This window comes from Myotis myotis, unplaced genomic scaffold, assembly GCF_014108235.1.
Source record: "Myotis myotis isolate mMyoMyo1 unplaced genomic scaffold, mMyoMyo1.p scaffold_m19_p_1, whole genome shotgun sequence".
Classification (NCBI taxonomy): Eukaryota; Metazoa; Chordata; class Mammalia; order Chiroptera; family Vespertilionidae; genus Myotis; species Myotis myotis.
In genome coordinates this window covers 131,881,601-131,902,236 of record NW_023416313.1, presented here as the reverse complement: position 1 = coordinate 131,902,236, position 20,636 = coordinate 131,881,601, and the positions used below count along the sequence as shown (strand labels likewise).

General features: G+C 47.6%; 1 protein-coding gene across 3 annotated transcripts in view; it reads right to left on the bottom strand.

Moving 5' to 3' along the window:
• Positions 1-906: 906 nt before the first annotated feature.
• The window catches only part of CAMK1D (calcium/calmodulin dependent protein kinase ID), a 393,203-nt gene continuing 373,473 nt past the window's right edge, over positions 907-20,636 (bottom strand). For 2 of the 3 annotated variants that reach the window (XM_036352547.1, XM_036352559.1), the window contains 5 exons: positions 18,584-18,696; positions 16,922-17,000; positions 10,630-10,717; positions 9,407-9,515; positions 907-7,037 (listed from right to left, as the gene is read on the bottom strand). In XM_036352547.1, coding sequence (XP_036208440.1) covers positions 6,919-7,037; positions 9,407-9,515; positions 10,630-10,717; positions 16,922-17,000; positions 18,584-18,696 — 508 coding nt within the window. In that variant the 3' untranslated portion in view covers positions 907-6,918. Of the gene's footprint in view, positions 7,038-7,877; positions 8,035-9,406; positions 9,516-10,629; positions 10,718-16,921; positions 17,001-18,583; positions 18,697-20,636 lie in introns of those variants that run through there. The other variant, XM_036352553.1, reaches the window with a different exon arrangement.

Here is a 20,636-nt window from a genome sequence, read left to right as displayed (position 1 = left end):
TTTCTCAGTTTTGGTGCTCTCTGCTGGGTGGCCTAGCTTAGGGTTTAGTCCCCAGAGTTTTCCATGGGAACCCCCCACAGCTGAGGTATCTCTCCGGGACTTCAGCTGCTATCTGTGGGAGCCTGGCCAGCCCTTTCTCACCTCTGCACTTTCTACCAATCTCTATGAGGTCCCTGCTTTTTGTCCTTGGTTATCAGGGTTCTCTCCAGCTAGTCCTCAGTTGATTTTTCAGGGTGATTCTTCTGTAGTTAGTTTTATTTCCAGCTTGTTCCTGGGAGTGTGACAGTGTAGCTTCCACTTACTCCATTGCCATTTTGGAATCCTTTGGTTACTATTTTGATTGAGGGAATTGTCTTGACATCAGGCTCAATCCCCTCAATATATATGATGACCTAGGAACAATCCTCCCCCGCCCAAGACCCCCCACAAAATATATAGCAGCCAGCCTTATACTCAAAAAGGAACCTTTTTCTGGGCATGGAGAACTCCAAGGCTGTGTTGAGAACATGGACGTGTGTGTGCCCTCTCAACGCCACTCACAGAGGGCTTCCTGGAATTAGCCTTGGTTTTTCCTCCAAACAAATGATGACCATCTAGTTAGTGTGATTTGAGTTTCTGGGCTCACTGCAGCCACCTTCTGCAGCAGCAAGGAAAAGGGGGAGCTTTCCTATCTAGCAAGGTGTTCAACTGGGCACCCTCCACATACCCCAAAGCCAAGATATGCCCAGCCCTCCATGACACTTCCTGCTCATTGGACCAGTGATGTGAAATATTTAGGGGACCTCATTTGTTTCTGGGGGCTCAATTCAAAACTTTCCTTCAAATCCAAAATTCAGACAGAAGAGGAAAGGAGAGCTGTTGGGACATCCACCTCCTGCTCCTTATGGAGGAAACAAACCACATACATTTGAAGGTGATTAAACTGTCTTTATTGGAGGAAAACAAGAAGCCATCAGTCTCATTATCATTATGATAGAAATCTTGATATGTGTACATGATTGTCAAGGCAGAATATCATTTGCTACATTGCCCATTCACAATTTTGCAGAGCCGCAAACCTATGAGGGCTAAACTTCTTGCAGAGTTTATTACATGCATGGAATAAATGCACAGTTTCCCTTCTTTTGGACAAGCATGTTTTCATGGGAAAATGGAACCAGTTGCAGGCCTGGTAATAACAGACATGGGGACATTCCTTTTGGAAAACATGCTCAGTGCTGAGAGAGCTGCAAGAAGGGCGTGTGTAATGACTAAAGCCAATTGAGAAATTGTCCCAAATTCGATTCTGGACAGAATGTACATGTTATGTTTTCCAACCTGAGCGTGGGACTGAGATAAATGCTCTGAAACATGTGGCCCCACCTTTGAAAACTAACCATTTCTGTTGCCATTTGACAGCATTTCACTCCATTCTGAGGCCAAATGCCCTGGGAAGGAGAGTACAAACCTCCCTCTCTGTCTCTGTCTCTCTCCCCCCATCCTCCATCTCAGCACCCAGTTCCCCAAAGTGCAGGCCGACCATGAGGGCCAGGAACCTGTCTGTCCAGGTTAAGGTTTTCCTTTGAGAAGTCATTTATCTGGTGTTTGGGGCTTTTGAGCTCCTGGTGACATCTTATCGCTGTGACTGAAACCTCAAACACTCCTCTTGTTTTCTTTTTTCCTGTCCGTAAGAAAATAAAATCACCTCTAACTAAAATAATTCAGTAAATAAGCAGAATACATAATCATCGTAGAAGTTCCCTGGAGACCAAAGGGTTAAAAACAGATATAGCAAATGCAGAAGCGGCTTTAGTACAAAGAATGAATGCAACAGTTTGTCCCTTTGGTGTAGAAAGATACAAATAAGCCATTCCACGCTTTGTCCACAAAATCAGACGTGGCAGCCACATGCTGTGGGTTTGGCTGCCAAATGCACAGCCTTTGGGTTAGTAGAAGTGGGGCCCCAGAGCCCCAAGCTGAGCTGCTCCCGCTGCAGGTGGTGGGCCAGGCCTTGGCTGGCATGCAGGGCCATCCTCACAGTGGGGCGAGGCCACTGTGCCCACTCCTGGTGGCAGATCATGAGGCACGGGGACCACAATGAAGGTTTGGGCCGGAGGGGGGTGTGGGCCACTACCTTCCTCGTTCTCCTCCCTGTCTGCTGTTCACAGTAGCGAACTCATCTACAGCCTAGTTTTCTTGCGTGTTCAGGAAATAAGTGTCCCTCCTTTTAGGAATCTGTTTGCCCTGTTCACCCGTTCTATCTTAACATTTTCAATTCTGAAAGCCAAAGGACTGGAACACATTTTTTGGCAAATGTCAGATACACTTGAAGCTCCCAAGTAGGATCAGGTGCCCCCCAAAGCATGGTGAGTTCCTACACATTTATTTTGGAGACAAACTAGACAGTGTTTGGTCTGGAATGTGTTGAGGAAAAGGCAAACTGCGAGTGTGAGCAGACAGAACGGGGCGTGGCATTGCTTCGGGGACGTGCAGAGGCTCCGTGTACTGGTTATCAGAGGACCTTGTTTCGTTTGCCAGAGGTGACTGCGGTCCTGGGAAAGAGTGCATCTCATTTCTCTTCGGGGAAGCAGAGGAGCTGCCCTTTGCCGGCTTTTGCTTCCCTTTCTCATTTCCAAAGGAACCACGCAGTGCGCTGTGAAGTCCCATAAAGTAGGGTGTTGCTGGCAAGATCGCAAAGGCGTGGCCCAGCGCTCCTGTCTCCAGCCCTGGAGCGATGATGACGGTTCTGTATGGCTTCCCTAGTGCGAAATCGGTAGTGGTCAAGGCTTAGGTGGGTAACAGAGCCATAGTGCAAAGCCTTAACAATACTGAGTTGTCTCCACTGGGACACGGTCTTTCCTTTCTGTTCAAAACTGCTCATGAAATGTCAAACCTCACGAACCCCAGTGGGTTAATCAGATTGAGCTGCTACTCCTGAGAGAGAGGGTCAGCCTCCTTTCAGGAGGGTCCCTTGGGCTCCCTTTCTTTGTCTCTGGTGTCCTTGGCCTTCATTCTAAAGGGGAGTCCCCCTCTCGCTCCCACAATCCATCCAGGACCTGCTGGACACCAAGGTAGACAAGTGAACAGGATGGGATTAGTGCTGGACAGGTAAACTGAGTCTAATCCCTTCCATCAGATGGCTCATGCTCCCTAAGTGCCAGCGCCTGGACTGTTGGGCCAAAGGTGTCTTCTTTTGCTCCAAGCCGGACCGCCTAGTTCCTAGGACACTACGTTAAGAGCTCCTGGAGAGTGGGATCCTGTCCAAGGTCAAGCACGCGCGTGCATGCGTGTGTGTGTGTGTGTGTGCGCGCACGTGTGTGTGCATGTACGTGTGTGTGCGCGCGCGCGTGTGCTGCTCCATTCTTGGGGTGAGATTTCAGAAGTGACTGGAACCACTGCCATAGTAAAGAAAACAGAGCCATGCCTGCCCTTAGGGCACGCTGCAGTTTTCTTTAAGGGAACAATCCTTTCTATTCTCCTGCAGAGCCAAGGGCAGCAGGAGGTGGTGAAACTGCCATGAGCAGACCTGGCACTGCTATTGCTCCATCTGGCATCTTTTCTCAAGAGCGTTTGTGGTTTGTGCGCACTTCATGTGGGCGGGCCCTGCCCCTCTCAGCTCCAGCTGCCTCTATCTCATGCCAACCCGACGCCCCAGCCCTGTGTGCTCGCTGAGGGAGCGCAGTGAGCAGTCCGGACCCCAGAGACCTGGTTAGGAGGGATACACTACAGGTCTGCCTGGGACCTGCGAGTGAGCAGGTGCTCGCTGTTTCAGGAACATGCTAGCTTCTCTATGGTCTCAACAGTGAGATGAAGGCCAGGAAAGCGAGGGAGGCACAGACAGGCAGTTAAGGGAAAAATCACTCAAGGACACTATTTCAAATGTAATGTTCAGGTGAGAAGAAATCCACTTGCTCTAAGAAGGTGAGGAGACCAAATGGAAGGCAGCCTGTGATGGGGCAGGAGGTCCACCTTAGCCTCACCGCACACACTGGCTCCCGGGCGAGTATCAGCCAGTGCACATATGAAATGCTCAGCTACTCTTGGTGAAATCTGACTCTGCCACCTATTCGGCAGGTCTTAACAAAAGGCACATTCTGGGTTCTCTTCCTGTGTTGTGACGAAGCATAAATAATCCCAAATACGGCGGAAGAACCTCTAGCCTTTGACCACTCAGGCTCTCTCAAAAGACCAATAGTTCTTCCACATGGTAGTTACTTTCTCCTCTTCATAAAACAACAGGAAATTACCTAAGTCTGGTGGCATTGAGACAGTACAGACTTGCCTGATGTCAAGGTCAAGCTTTGGGCTGAAACCAGTCTCCGTCCCCTGCACTGTATTGACTGAGACCTGACTGCTACAGGCCAGCGTGGCCAAGAGCTGACCCGAACTGCAGGAGGAAAGCTGCAGCAGGGCCCATCTTTCAGCTGCTCCACACTTCTCAGGTAAGACATACTTTCAAGCTAATTGAATACACATGCACCCCTCACGTTAGCTCCAGAAAACAATGTAACCACCAATAACGGAATTTGCTTCCTAAGTGCCAGCGCCGGGCCTGTTTAGCCAAAATTGTCTTCTTTTGCTCCAAGCCTGACTGCTCAGTTCCTAGGACACTACGCTACGAGCTGGCATGGCGTGGAGGGTGCCAGACCTGCGGGGGACAGTGGACACAAGGATTCAAAACTTTAGGCAAATTTTCACTCCCTATGATGCTGATTATTTTCTTATACTGTAGAAACTTAAATGCTCCATTACGCCTATTAATAAGCAACATCCTACCAAGCCTCCTGGAGAGATGCCTCCGTTTCCTCAGATTCTCTTTACAAGGCTCATGCTATCGCCCTTCTGAAGGTGAGGACTCACAGTGCTAACTGGCAACGACTTGGACAAATGCATCAACCTGGGTGGCTGTATATCTCACTCAGCTGACACTTATTTCTTAACTGGCTCTGTTGTCATTTTGTTGTTTTCCAGGCTTTTTACAGATTTTGAAGAGTGATAGTCTGATTTTACTCTGGTTGCATGTGTGACAGATGCCAAAGGGGATTCCTGCCCAGGAGCTGAGTGCCTATGAGGTATGTGAAAACAGGGTAGACCAGCTGCCTGTCTTTCCAGCTGCTCTTATGCATACCTGCTCTGCCATCCTAAAGGAGGCAGAATGGAGCTCTAAACCGAATACTGTGTGTGTGCGTGTGCGTGCGCGTGTGTGTGTGTGTGTGTGTGTGTGTTGGGGAGGCTATTGCTAAACATTTGGCCTGTACATAGGCAAGGTTGTGGAAGTGATGAAGATGGTTTGACCAACAGGACCTGCCAAGTCTGGCCAACAGCAGGAGCAGAGCTTGAGGACAACAGCTAGGAAAGTCGCTGGACCATCAGCAGACCCACAGGGACACACGATGAGCTTAAGCTGTCTGTGCAGAATGCAGACTCATGGCGTTGCCTGACCATTGAGGGAGGGCTTTTGCAAAGCTGGCATTTGGAGCCACCTGCTTGCCTCTACAAGACAGCATCCTTGAAGTCTCCTTGAAAAGGTTTGCCCTGGATTTCACCCTGTGCGTGCTTTATCTTGAACACCCATCCACCACGTGGGTGAATGACATGGCCCACTTTGCCAGGGTCATTGCCAGTTATAGCTCTGCAAGTCCTACACCCTGGGAAATCCTTCAGTCCCCCGCCCCCATCACAGGTCTTTGGTTTTCAGACAGCCCTGATCAGAGGGACAGCTTCAGTGCCAGCTGGGCCTGGCTGGACCGTCTCTGGCCATCACTGCAGCTGTGTCCTGCTTGCTTGGCAGTTCACCTCTCTTTACCGCCCCAGCCACTCTCTTTCCAAAGCCACTGCCCTCCCCTCCTCCAGGTAATATTTATAAAGAACAGGGTAAAAATGTGCGAAACAACTTATGTGAGTTGGAGGTCATTGTAAGTGTAAGATTAGAAATGCATTTTTTTAAAAAAGAGAGAAAGAGCGATTAGTTTGGAAACTGCATAGCTGAGAGCAGAGCTTCCAGGCATTACCCCCATGAGAAATGAGAGCAGCGCGGAAAGTTCACTTTAAACAAAATGGCATCTTGTTCCTTTTGTGAGAAAGGTCCTTAACCATCTGCTGGGTGGGCATCTCCTTCACAGCAAGTCTCGCCTCTAAAGTTTCACTCTCAGGGGAGCAGCCTTCTTACTGTCTGAGCGCTGGGGGCACGAGGCCGCTAGTGTCTCTGGTTGGCGGGGGTTCGCTGGAGGAGCCGCCAGGAAAGGGCTCTGCAGGGCCTGCCCCAAGTGGCCGGAGAAGCCAGCCCCGGTGGCGCTGCTCAGCTGTCCAGGGAAGGACAGAGAGAAGGAGGAGAAGTAAAGTGCACTCTTCACTTTGGAGACAGATTCTTGATCCTCTTCTTATAAATTTTAAAAATCCCTTGAAATTCGCCTTGGAGGGGAAAAAATCTCCTAACGGTTAACATAAAACTTCACTACCAACAAGCAAACGATATAGGTCATGTAACTAAGTATAGATTGCAAGGACATATATCTTAAAAGGAAAAAAACCCCTAATGCACAATATTTACCAATACTTAAATAATCCAGTTGAAACCTTTTATGTCATTAATGAAAAATACAACATAGATGGTTACCTACAGTGAGAAGAGCAGAAATGAAGAAAGTTGGGGAGAGGACAAAGAGAGTCCATCCATTAGAGCTTTGCAAGATTCATATATACAGCACCAGGTCCTGTTAAATCAGCTCCCTTGAGTCAGTACAGTTTGTGAGAAATGAACACTTCAGAATTGCAGTATAAAATATGGCCATAAAAAACTTCTTCTTCCAGTCCTGTGCAGGTAGGCGCACCATGCAAGGTGGGGTCACTCTGGGGTGGCTGGTGGCACTGATGGCCCTGGGGACCCCCTTCCCTGGCTCTGCCCGAGGCTTCGCCCCTGGGCCCCACATCCAGAGCCAGTCACTTGCTTCCAGAGTGCACAGTCGTCACAGTGGTGGGCCTCGGTCTCCGCTCGGCTCCCACTCCGGGGACCCCTGATGAAGAGGAAATGAAACTACAGAGCGTGGAGGGTGCCAGACCTGCAGGGGACAGTGGACACAAGGATTCAAACTTCAGAAGGAAATGCTCCCCCTTCTTATGGCAAGGGTTTGTGCAGGGGCCAAACTTCTCCACAGTGGACCCTAAACGTTTACCTGTCCATAGGAAAGCAATTGCAATGTGTTCAGAATGCTTTCTTTCTAGACCCAACTCTTCCCTCCTTTTTTCATTATACTTATAACTGCTTTGTATTTGAATACCACATGGGGTAGCCACCACATTCCAATAGGTTCCATAATGAGCACTTACTATGTACTAGGTATCAAACTGGGTGCTGAATAAACACTGTCATTATGAGAACAACACTTCATGAAGTTGTTATTTTAAGAACGAAGAGAGAATGTGATGCCCCTATGACCCCTGCTTGTGTGTGGTCTGCACTCCTGGCTAAGAAGCACCCGGACAGGGCGCACACCAAGGGGCTGTTGCCTATCCGGTGTGAGCTCAGCAGCCTGGCCTGAACTCGGCCTTCACAGACCACAGTCAAATGCGTCCCAAGCAGAAATGCTGCACCGGGAGGCTGGATGTGGATGAACCCACTGAGCTAAGCTCCAGCAGTGCCCCCCCCCACCCCCCCACCCCATGGACTTTGCAGGCTTGGAAGATCCATAAAATAAATGATTCTGATGGCTTCACTGTCAGAGCCATTGCCTAAATATTCAAAGAAATGACCGATTATGGGTTTCCTTTGACCAGAGGGTGGAGAGGAACTATGCTGACTGGAAACGTGGGTCTACGGGAGTGTGCAATTGGGTTGGGGGACTCATGAAGATTTTTCATTTTTAAATATATTTTTTATTGTTGATAGTATTACAGATTTGTCCCATCCCTCCTTCCCCCCTCTTCCCAGCTCCTACCACCCCCCTGCCAGGTCTTCACTACCCTATTGCCCGTGTCCATGGGCTATGCACATAAGTATATAAATTCTTTGGTTTATCTTCATGGAGATTTCTTGGAAAAACTGAAGGGCTGGAATTCCTGAATGAGATGGAAGGATTATTTAGTGATGAAGCAAATCTTTTTCTAAGGGAAATGAGAAGAACTGTGATGCCCAGAATGAAACCAAGCTGACTGAAGGGTGCTCCATAGCTAGGAAGCGAGGGCAGATGGGGAAGATCAAGGCAACTGCTCAAGTAGAGAGGAGCCACTGGAATGGCCAGATGTGAGATTAAGATAAATATATGGGGGGGGGATGGGAGAGAGAAATAGGGGAGTGTAAGTGCATCCTCAGTGACATAACATCCCATGCCAAGATGAAGGACAAGGAAATATGATTACTATTACTTTGATTGTAAGGCCAATGCATTTTATATAAATCAGCTCCAATTATCATCATCCTCATCAAAAAATAGATGAAAAGTCAGTGAGAGCAGGCTGCTAGGAGTCTCTGCCATCCCTTCCTCAACCCTTAACAGTGACTCAAAGACAGCAAATCAGAGGGCAAGGAGATAGAGCAGAAAGTGTCTGGGCTTTTTATCCAGACAGACATGAACTTGAAACAGATTCATCATCTATAAATAAAAATAGCAGTGCCTAGGGTTGTGTATATATTAAATAGTGCATTTTCATAATGTAAATTGGTACAGCCACTATAAAAACAGTACAGAAGTTCCTCAAATAAATAAAAATAGAGTACTACATGACCCAGCAATCCCTCTTCTGGGTATCTACATGAAAAAATTGAAAACACTTATTTGTAAGGACATATGTATCACTATGTTCGCTGCAGCATTATACACAGTGGCCAAGGCATAGAAACAACCTAAGTGTCCTTCAATAGATGATTATATAAAGAAAATGTGGTACATATACACAATGGAATACTGCTAGGCCACAAAAATATGAATTACTGCCATATGACATACTGCTAAATAAAGTAAGTCAGGCAGAAAAGGACAAGAACCTTGTGATTTCACTCATGTGTGGGATATAAAACAGAAAGCAACAAACAAACACCCCCCCACCCCCACACACAAACTCATAGACACAGATACAGCCTGATGGCTACCAGAAGGAAAGGGAGAAGAGGATGAGGAGGATAAAGGAGGTCAAATACAAGGTGAAAGAAGGAGACTGGCTTCGGGCGGTGAGCACACAATAGCAAATGCAGACGTCATAACATAAAGATGTTCACTTGAAACTTGTATAATGCCGTTAACCAATGTCACCCCAATAAATGTGATAAAAGAGAAAATACTTTAAAATACTAAATCATGTCCTAGGATTGTTGGGAGTATTAAATGGGGAAAATCATTGAAAGTGCCTAACATACAGGAGGTACTCAGCAAATGACAGCGCCCTCCTCTATCCCAGATCTCCAGCTGAAAAGCTGCTTTTGCTCCATACTCACAATCATTTTGGCCGGCCAAACTGAGGCTGCCTGCATTTGAACTGTCCAGGCTGCTGCCCAGATGGAGTCTTCTCATATGCCTCACAACGGCGGTGGCATTAAACGCTTGCTGAAATTCAAGAAAGGACAAAAGCAGGCAAAGTAATTCCAGTTAATGAAAAAGATGCAGACTGCCTCCTATTATTTTTCCTGTCACTCGAAGCATTTCAAACTTCTAAAAATGTTCTCATGATACTCTAGAAAGAAAATTTACATTGTCCCTTCTTCCAAAAGTATACTAATGGATTTGACCCCTCCCCCAATCAAAATATATTTTGGAGAAAAGAACATATTTCTTCTCACATAATAGACATACAGAATAAACATAAACTAGTTCTCTCTATAATCTAAGACAGTGATGGCGAACCTTTTGAGCTCAGCGTGTCAGCATTTTGAAAAACCCTAACTTAACTCTGGTGCCGTGTCACATATAGAATTTTTTTTATATTTCCAACCATAGTAAAACAAAGACTTATATTTTTGATGTTTATTTTATATATTTAAATGTCATTTAACAACGAAAAATCAACCAAAAAAATGAGTTCGCGTTCACCTCTGACAGGTTCGCCATCACTGATCTAAGAGAAGTGACTTTTAGAAAACATGACATTTTAAAATAATTTTCACTTTCCTATTACTGGTGATTCCGTACTAAAGAATAGTAGCCTCGGAATAAAGGAGGTCGGTGGAACTGATTTTGTTTCTGTATGGCCCCTCACTGCTGGCACTTAAGGACCCGAGTTGATTAGAACACGGGTTTACTGAGGTAACTGGTTGATGGTCACAAAGCCCCAAAAATTTACATTCATCACATTTTTATCAGAAAGGATGGATGGGTTCAACTCAGATTTCCTGTTCGTCTCCCCGTAATGTCACTTTAAGTCCCAGCAGGTGAAGAAAGCAAAAACCACGTTAAGGTACAGCACGTGAGTCGGAGCTGGCGCTACTGCCATTTTTGTCTCACAGAGGGGAAATGTTAAATCTCAGACTTCACTCCTCTCACACCATGATAGTCCCTTCAAGTCTTCATAATTATTGGTTAAAATTAGCAAAATTATTTGGGTGAGGGCCTGGGGGCTTTTCCTCAAACGCAGTGACAGTGACCCTTAGAAAGAAAAACTGCTCAAACTGCAAGGCAAGTGCGTGGTTAGACTCACTGGGAGTCGGATCGACACAGGACTTACTCTCCATTTGCTCTTGGCGAAGTTCTTCCGGATCTGGGCACTGACGGACTCGTGGATGTTCTTGTTGAGGGCCGTGTCCCCTGCGATCCTGAAACACAGGCAAAGATGCTTCTTCTGAAGAGGTCTCGGGGGGCTCTGGCACGGACGGGCCCTGCTTTCCTGGAAGCCTCATCCTGACCTTTTCCCGAGGGTGCTGGCTTGGCCCCGCCTTCCAGGCTGCTCTAGTCTGTGCACAGATCACAGGCACTCCAACGTCTGTCGATTTCTACTCCAAGTCCTGTCAATTTCCACACACTGCATCCTCTCCAGGCGGGTCAGCACCTTCATGGTTGACCTCTGCCTGACTCTCACTTTTTCCTTTTTTGACCCCCATTCCTGTGGCATCCACTATGACAACACACCCTGACCTCAGTTTCCATCCTTCTCCCCTTCCTTCTCCCTCTCCCAACCTCTATGCCAGTTTTCTACCTGCAGCTTTGCCTCCACCATCTCAAATGTGTTCCCTGCCTGGTCTGACCACCAGAACCCTCCCAGGGCCTTCTTCCCAGCCTCCTCCTGCCTGAGGCCCCTCTCTGCCTGCTCTGGGCCCTCCTTCCCGTGGACCAGCTCACACCTGCGGCCAACAGCTCCCTTCTGGTTCCATCCTCACTGACCTGAGCTCCACAGCATCTGCTCACCTACAACCACCCTGGGCACCCAGCCCCCTCTCTGTGCTCAGGGTGAGGGCCTAACCCTAGCTCAGCTCTACTTGGCACCCCTACTCCTGAATTTCCCAGATAAGCCCTCATAAATGCCAGGACACATCCACTTTACAGTCAGCTGGGTCCTTGGTGTTACTGGGCACTAGTTCTTGCTTGTCCCTTAGTCTTCTATTAGCAAAGAAGAAGGTAGGTTTGCTCTTTACCTCCTGTCCTTAGAGATCCCCTCAGCCTATGACTTCCTCCCTCTGCCCCCACCCCATCTTACACCTCCCTCTCTCCTCTTCTCTCTTCCCTGACAGCCTCTCTGGTCTTAGTCATCACCCGCAGGTCACTCCTAGCCCATTCCTCTCCCACACATCCCTTCCCTCCCTCACACCATCCTCCCTCCACATTCACCGCTGGCCTCCCCCAGGGTCAGAGGAAGCTGTATTTTGCACTTAGTCCTGTGGGTTTGGAACCTTCCATCTTTCCTTATCAGCAAACCAAGACATTCTAGGTTCATCTTTGATGCCTAAAAAATAATGTCTTGCATCTTGGAGAACTTAAAGGGCAGACAGGTGACAGGGACGCTGAGCATCCTTTCTGGCTGGAAGGTATGTGAGGAAACCTGTCGCTCCAGACCCAAAGGGTCCTGGACACTAAACAGCCCGGATGCCAGACTATTAAGTCCACATGTTTTGGGAAATGAAAGGAAGACGCTCAGGGCTTATTCAGACAAGAAATAATTCCTGGATACAAAATGTGTTCCTACCCAGCCTTTCACTTTAGAACTGAAAACATGGCTGAGGGACTGAACATGAAGTCTGTGCCAGGCTGGGCCTACGTCTTGAATCCAGTCTGATGTCCCTGCTCAAAGCAGCTCCCCCTACAGACCCTGCTCCCAGCAGGGCTGAAGGCACTTAGCCCAGAGGACACTCAGACCTAACCTCATGGCCAGGTTTCCACTTCCAACAACTGCCAATCACCTTTCCCGAGACACATTGTGAATAGAGATAGGATGTCTGAGTGGGCAAGCATCCCAAACCCGACAGCCAGGGGCTGGGGCTGTCGACATGGTTAGCAGGCGTTTTCTCCTGGAGAGCTCGTGAGTAATTCCTCCTGCTTTGTTTATAAAGTTACATCCTTAGGAAAGGAGGCCACTCCAACCCGGTGGCCAGCTCTTTCTTGGAAACAGCCGCACAGAGTGGTAGGAAGTATGGAACTCGCGGGGCTGAGCACGGCCACAGTGCAGAGCCGCCCTCCAAACCAAACAGGCCAGCGAGCAGCAGACACTCCCTTCTCTGTGGGTGAGCGTGGGCCCAGATGGAAGGAAAATGCACACTTCCAATTATCTCAGGAATGTTCCATGCTCCCTTCCCACAGCCCTAGGGGAAGCCGCGCTGGGGAAGAACCAAGCAGGGCAGAAGCAGAGTCCTCAGGCTCCTGCTGGGCAGTGGCCCTGGGGAGCAGTCGCCTGGCCACCAGCACAGGCTCCCCCTCCGGAGGCTGCTGCTCACAGGAGCAGGCTGGTCACAGCGACAAGGTGTGGGCTCCCGATGCTCAGTGCTGCTAGGTCAGCCTTAGCCATCAACAAAAGGAGGCCGGGAATCGGAGAACTGGAAGGAGCCTTAGTTGTCATCTCCTTGTCCTTGGAATACGTGATACGTGATGCCTCCACTACAGGAAATTTCCTTATAAACACACACACACACACACACACACACACACACACACACACACACATCTCCTATTATCCCTTGCTTTTCAGTTTTTTCCTCTATTCCAACACTGCAGGTGGCATTTCTATAAATCGCTCTGTCCTCCGCCACACAGAGCATCAACTTATCTCTCCTGGCCTTGGAGTTCTTGTGTTTCCTACACAGGCTGCTCTGCCTCCACAGTCCTGACTTTGCATTCTTCTAGCCACTTGCTCAAGACCGGCGTGGGGATGGCTCTGTGCCTCAGTCGGGGTCTCCCAGACTTCCGGGTTGTGTCCTAATTCCAGCGTGGCTGGATGGAGACAGAAGACGGGAGGGGTCTCCATGAATACCGAGGGCTGCAGGTGCCACCCTGGCCTGGCTGACATGGCAGGTCAGAAGGTGAGCACACTGCCATTGTCATGGGCACCGGTCACTGGGGCCCAGGATCATCACTCTGGTTTGCTTGTCACTCACTGAGACTGGAGACTGAGGTTCAGAACAATCTGAACCCCGTCAAGCTGCTTCCCTGTAACCAGGAGTGGGGTCCCACATGCCGCTTGCCATTCCCTACTCTTCGGCCACCAGCCAGCAGCCTGCAGGCCCCTGTCCATGCACCACCAGGAGAAAGGCAAGGCCTGCAGGGGGCTCAGGAAACACCTGGGGCAGTGGGCGGCTGCCCTCCACAAGGAGCCCCTCCTGGCTGGAGTGTCTGCTTTGAGGCTAAGGGAAGGCGTCTGTGACTTCAGAGGCCTCTCCTGGCCCTCGGTGGCCTTGATTACCCTGGAAGAGCAAGTGCAGAATAAGAGGAGCTGCCCTCTGGAGAGAGTTGATGTGTGGAGAGGGCAGATTCCAGAACGGTGATGCCCACAGAGCCAGGCATCACTAGGACAGCCACTCCACTCCTCGCTGGTGCTCAGCTGAATCCATGTTGTTCTTCACCCGCGAATTTCACATAAAAGAAACAGGCATAGCATACAGGCAAGCAAGTGGGCTTTTAATGATGCTTGAGTCAAATGCATTCTTTCTTCTTCTTCTTCTTTTAAAAACCACTTTCCAATGTTTGACTTCTTGGGAATTTTGAAATGAATAGTAAAAATTATAAAAAACTGGAGGGAAAAATACCCCTGAAGAAGGTATTTATGTGTTCAGTTTGCAATTAACATGTCCTACTGTGACCCAGGCTGATGACTCAGGTCTTCACCTCTTGCACTTTTCCCCAGCCCCAGACTCATTCAGCACAGCACACACCACAGTCACCCTCTCCTGGGCCGCCAGGTTGAGTTTTCTGAAATGTAAATCTGATCACCCTGCTTAAAACCTGCCAGGGCCCCCACTGCCCAAAAGGAAAAGCACACATTCCTTAGCACAATCCTAAAATAATGGCAATTCTTATAGATTGGAGACTTATTAGGTCCTAGGTACTCTTCTTCTCTTTTGTATGTATTATCTCATTTAACCCCTGGAAAAGCCCTGTGGGGTATATACTACTGTTATTTATGATCTCTATTCTATAGGGGAGGCCCAAAGGGTCAAAGAGCTTGCCCACCACTCAGTTATAGTGGTGAAACCAGGACAAGCAGGGCTCATGCCAGAACCCTAGTTCTGCCTTCCTTTCTAGTCACATCTCCCACCTCACTCCTCTGTCCCTCTTGCTCCAGGAACACCTGGTGCTGTGGCAAGAGGGACGGGTGTGTAGCATATGCCGCCAGCAGGACCCAGGCGGCTCTCAGGCCTGCAACCCCTCCCTGTCTGGATGACCCAGTGAAAGGGTTCTCTTAGTGTGCGGCTCGCATCTCTGTGAAGTCCTTGATTCTGCGGAGGCCACCCTGTCCCTCTGCCAGGCCCTTCAATGACCTCTCCTTCTTACACTTGAGTAAAAATGACCTCTCCTTTGGTTTTTCAAAAATGGCTGGTGAAGGAGAAACTGGGCTTTAACTGGCCTCCTTCTGCCTTCCACGAAGTGAGGCTGTATTAGTGAACAAGTACTTGGAAGCAAATCACTTCCCTTCTTCTTTTTTAAAATCCTCACTGGAGGATATATTTACCATTGATTTTAGAGAGAGTGGAAAGAAGGGGGTGGGGGAGAGGAGAGAGAGAGAAACATCGATGTGAGAGAGCCACATCAATTGCCTCCCACACTAGCCTCAACCAGCATGGGGAACCTGCAACCTAAGTACGTGCCCTTGACTGGAATTGAACCCACGACTCCTTGGTTCGAGTGCCAATATACTAACCACTGAGCCATGCCCTTCCCTTCTTTTGAGGTCATTTCCCTCCTTTATAACATAATCCCAAAAGTCTCATACATATAAGAAAAATGAGTCCTGGGGATGTAATTTACGTGATGAGTACGGTTACACTACTGTATGGTATATCCTAAAGCTTCTCATTACAAGGAAAAAACAATTTTGAAGGTGATGGATGTTAACTCAACTTATTGTGGTAATCATTTCACAGTAAATATGAATGTCAAGTCATTCTACTGTACACCTTAACCTTACACAGTGTTGTATGTCAATTATATCTCAATAAGACTGGGAAAAAAGGTCTTACAGATTTAAAGGCCCATTGTTTAAAAGGTAAGAAAACTTGATTATCTTTATGGCCACATACTTTGACCTATTGTACAGAATGACTTACTAAAACAAATAATCAAGATGATATATAATAAAAACTGCCTCCTTACCCAGAAAATTATTTATTTACCCCTCTAGCCCTTTCCTTCTTTCCCCTTTACACCTCTTATCTGCAGGTGGGGAAGAGCACTCATTTTGGAGCCCCCCAGTTCTGGCTGGAAACAGTTCTGGCTTTGCCATTACGTAGTTGTATTGTCTTGGCTAAGTTACTTCACCTTTCTAAATCCATTTCCTTACCTCTGACATGGAGATAAAGCCTACCTTACAAGGTTATTGTAAAGAAGCAAAATGAGATACTATTAATGCAGTTAGTACAGTACCTGGAACATAATAATTGCTCAATAAATGATGGCTGTTATTATAAATTAAAATGCTGCGAAGCTGGTTCATGGCACTACCCTAAGCAGCTCCTCTTGGGGGTTAACCAGCATATGAGGCCCTGGAGGAAATGCCACAAGGGATGACAGAATAAACCCGGGGACAGTCTTCTAGAGTGTCTCCTAGAGGGAATTTCTCCGAAATCAAAGTTCCATTCATTTGTTTTCATTATATTGCGTATTTTAATACTCCTGGCCTTTGTTTCAAGTGGATGCTCCTATTGCTTTAGCAATAACAGCTAACGAAGCATTTACTCTATACCAGACATCGCGACAAACCCTTGACATGCATTATCTCAGTTATTTCTTACGTCAACACTATCAACTAGGTATCGGTACCCTCATTTTAAAGATGAGAAAACTGGGGCAAGAGAAGTTAAGTATAAACCCAAAATCACAGCTAGTTGATAGTGAAGGTGGTTCAAATCTACTAAGTTTTATAACCAACATGGCCTCAAGGGCGCTGCTGAAATGTACATAGAATGCATCAACCATCGGCTGATCCCTCTGGAAGTGAAGAAAGACTAACTTGAAAAGCATCTTAGAAGGGAAAAAGATATAACTCAATTCATTTAACTACTGAGCAATAAACCCAAGGAATAAAACTCCCATCTTAATGCCTCGTTGGGCAATTACCTTCACTAAAAATGGTCCTAAAATATTCATGTAAAGTGAAAAAGCTACAGCTATCTTTCCCACACTTAACCTGTCATTAGTGCACTTGGGAGGCTGATCCTGAAAGAACAAAAGATCCCGAGTGCTGGCATGGGACAGTATCGAGGCCCCTGGCAGAGTGACATGCAAGCATTGCTGGGCTTTCCCAGTTCCTGACAGCCAACAGAATGTCACCCTGGGAAGGTGGTAGACACACGGTCTCTCTAGTGGGTGGTTATTCTTACCATGGGTGCCGAGCTGCCTGCTCACATGTGTATCTTTTGTTTGGATCTTTCTCCATCAGATTCCGAATGAAGTCTTTTGCTGTTCAGAAAGGAAGCACAAGGGAAGGAATCAGTCTGTGGCTTGAGCTATGATACCAGCAGTCTCTGAGAGTGTCGTGTGTAGCATGGAAATGATGAGACCAGCCCTCCACAGACCTTACAGTACCCTAGACATGGGTACCAGCATTTGGTGAAAAGGGAAGCCAGGTTTGGAACTCTGAATGGTGACCTGCCAGTGAAGAGGCAGCCAGGCCAGGGCTGGACCCTGCCCTCCCAACTCCAGCCCCTTCCCTCTGGCAGCTAGGGGCACTTTTGGTTCAGAGATGAAATATCTTTGTCACCACCAGACTTTCACTCTGCTCACTGCTGCCATGGGGAGCTGGTTTGTGGATGTCCTCTGCATGTTTTAGAATTCAACATTTGCTAAGCTGGACAGGTCCTGGACTAGCTGGCGCAGTGAGATGGGCCCTGGTGGGAAGTGCAGTGCTTGAAGGCCCTGGATGGGGTGTGTGGCCCAACAGCAGACAACTGAGAACATGTGAGACCAGATCACAGGATCGGAAGATGACAGCTGTGGGGCAGGTTGGAAATCTGGTCAGGTTGAGACAAGTTACTTCACCTTCTGGGCCTCAGTTTCCTCATCTGTCAAATGGGTTAATAGCAATACCATCTGATAGGTTGTCCTGAGGATTGAGTGAGGGAGCACATGTGCACAGCTTCAAGGCTCAGGATACAGTAAGCACTCAATAGATATTAGCTAATATGGTTTCACTCCTGGGGCACCCAGGTCAGGGCCTCTATGGTCTGGCAGCTCACTGCCCGCAGCCTGGGCTTCTGGGGGAAGGCCATGCCCTTCCCAGGTGAGAAGTAAAATATTCCCCACATGGCTCTTTCCTGCAAGCCTTGGAGAACTGTTCTTCAGGTTTTGGAAGATTGAGGAAGGAAGCAGATGTTTCCAGTTAGAAGGAAATTACACAAATAAGAAAATGCAATATTTGAATAGCTCATCAGTGAGTACAAAACTCTGTTTCATTTATTATTTTATTTGATTCTTATACCATCCTACTTGATAGGAAGTATTACTACTGTCCTCTTCGTATCAGCTTGAGAACTTTTGTCAGTTTATATGGGCCTTGGTTTTGACCTTTAACCCTGAGGAAGAAACGCTGAACTTCCCTGGGGATGTTTTGGTGTGGTGTGGCAACTGAGACGTGGGCTCTGGATTTGGTCTTGGCTTGAGTCCTAGCTCTGCCACATACTACCTATGTGACTTGAGACAAGTTATTTCACCTTCTGGGCCTCAGTTTCCTCATCTGTCAAATGGGTTAATAGCAATACCATCTGATAGGTTGTCCTGAGGATTGAGTGAGGGAGCACATGTGCACAGCTTCAGGGCTCAGGACACAGTAAGCACTCAATAGATATTAGCTAATATGGTTTCACTCCTTGGGGCACCCAGGTCAGGGCCAGGCTAGGATTTGGTAGAAGAGTGAGTCCCTGTCCCATGACTTGATTTGGGCCCCCTGCCCTCCACTTGGCTAGTCAAGCCCAAGTGCAGAGCGTCCTGTCAGGTCAGGTGAGGGTGTACCGTCCCAGGGCGGCCCACCAGGAGCCAAGACTTACCAGAGTCAGAGATGTCATCCCAGTAGGGGGAGTCAAACTCATACTCTGCCTTGAGTATGAGTTCAAAGAGCTTGGAGTCATTTTCATCATAAAAGGGAGGGTAGCCACAGAGCCTGGAAGACAGGATAAAGGAAGGATCTGAAACGCTGCATCTCCAGTGTGGCAATCAGACACCTGCCTGCACGGAAGGCTGTTTCCACTCCAGTTGAGGAAACCCCACTGTGCGCGCTGCAGACACAGTCTCAGCAAGGATCACACACTCCGCAGGCACAGGCGGCACACAAGTGAACTCGTGGTGCACTCAAGAGCAAAGAGGGCCAAGTCAGGTGATAACTGAGTCCACCCTGATTCCATACATCATTCAACACAGAGTCGCATACACCTAAAACCCACCAGACAGCCTCCTGTGATTAATGTTATTGATCTTAGTGTCTATGATATTGCCCCTTTATAGATGATGGGTCAGTGGGAAAAAACACACAAAATGTAAGTTTATTATTCATTTAGGGCCTGTTCTAGGTTCATTTTGTTTAATAAATCATCATGGGAAGAAAAAGAAATTTTATCAGCGTGAGTACCAAGTTGCCACAAGTCACCTTAACTTGTATGTTATCACCCTATCATGTCAACCCTGGGTATTTTAAAGGTTATAGTTTTGCCAATTAATATGCAATAAGCATAAGCTGCCACAAATTAGAATACTATCACCCTTTTCCACTGAACCCTCTCAAAGTTGATTTTTAAATTGGGTTGTTGGGATTGGTGCAAGTAACATATAGTTCTGGAGACACCAACAACTATCTAACAAACATAACAGAAGTAGGAATTTTTATTAATAACCCCAAATACAATTCATTCCATAAAATCGTAGGTTCTCACCCCAGTTCTACTATCATCTCCAATGCCACTTTCACCATCAGTAGGCCACTGATACTCTCTGGACCAAAATTTTCTTATCTGAACATGGAGAGGACAGACCAGAAAATTCCCTATATTATATCTGGCTTTAAGATGCTATGTTTCTGTGACTTCCTGTCCCGTTTTGCTTGGCTGGTCAAGACCCAGGGGAAGGTCTTGTACATGCTTGAGGCCCACATGGGGCAGAGACAGGCCCAGTTGGGAATGGACAGTGGGGAGGGGTGGGATTGCGGCTGGGGCTGTCAGGGTGGACAGAGCAGGAGGCAGGGCTGGGTTCTGGAAGGCCAGGTGTAAGCTGGGTAGCACAGAACTCATCCTCGACAGCCCAGCGCATGGCAGCCACAGTGGGAGTTCCAGCCCCACACAAGTTCCTAATCTTCCCATATAGCCCAACTGTGCAGAACACAGCTACAGTCTAGAGATCGGCATAATGAGGAAAAATTAACAGGAATCAACAGACTCCAGGCCTGCAAGGGATGAGGCTTGTCAGCAAATAAGGAATTGCCACTCCTGCCACAAAACACAGTGTCACCAGCCAGGCTGCACAGGGGACTGGCTGGTGACATCTTTAATGGCTATAAGACCTTCTTGGGCTGATAGGATTCTAAAGCATCTATCCCCACAGGGCTGATTTAGGATCCAAGTACCTATTTCATTAAAAATATTTTTATTGATTTCAGAGATACGCAAAAAATGTTTTGAGTACAGAGAGCATGGACATTGAACCGGAATAGTTTTTTGAGGGTGGAAGTAGCAGATGCCTGTGCTTTGTCTCAGGATGAGCAGAGTTTTATAGGAGACAGAGGGGCTGCCGGTGGCAGGGCTAACCAAGAATAAAGGCATGGAGGCATAAAGGGAACAGTTTATTCAAGAACTAAGAGCAATTTGCTGCTGCTCTGGCGTAAAACCTGTCAGTGAGTAGTAGAGACGGTGGTGAAATGGACAGTGGGAGGCCAGGGAGGCTGTGCTCCCACACTGAGGTACCAGGTGTACTGGTTAATAATGAGGATATTTTCAATAGATGGCGTTACACATATGTTCATATATATGCAATTTGATATGTATGCTATTTTGTTGTATTGACAGCAAGCTTCACAGCGTCATATGTCAAATTTGCTGAAGGTGTTATCATCAC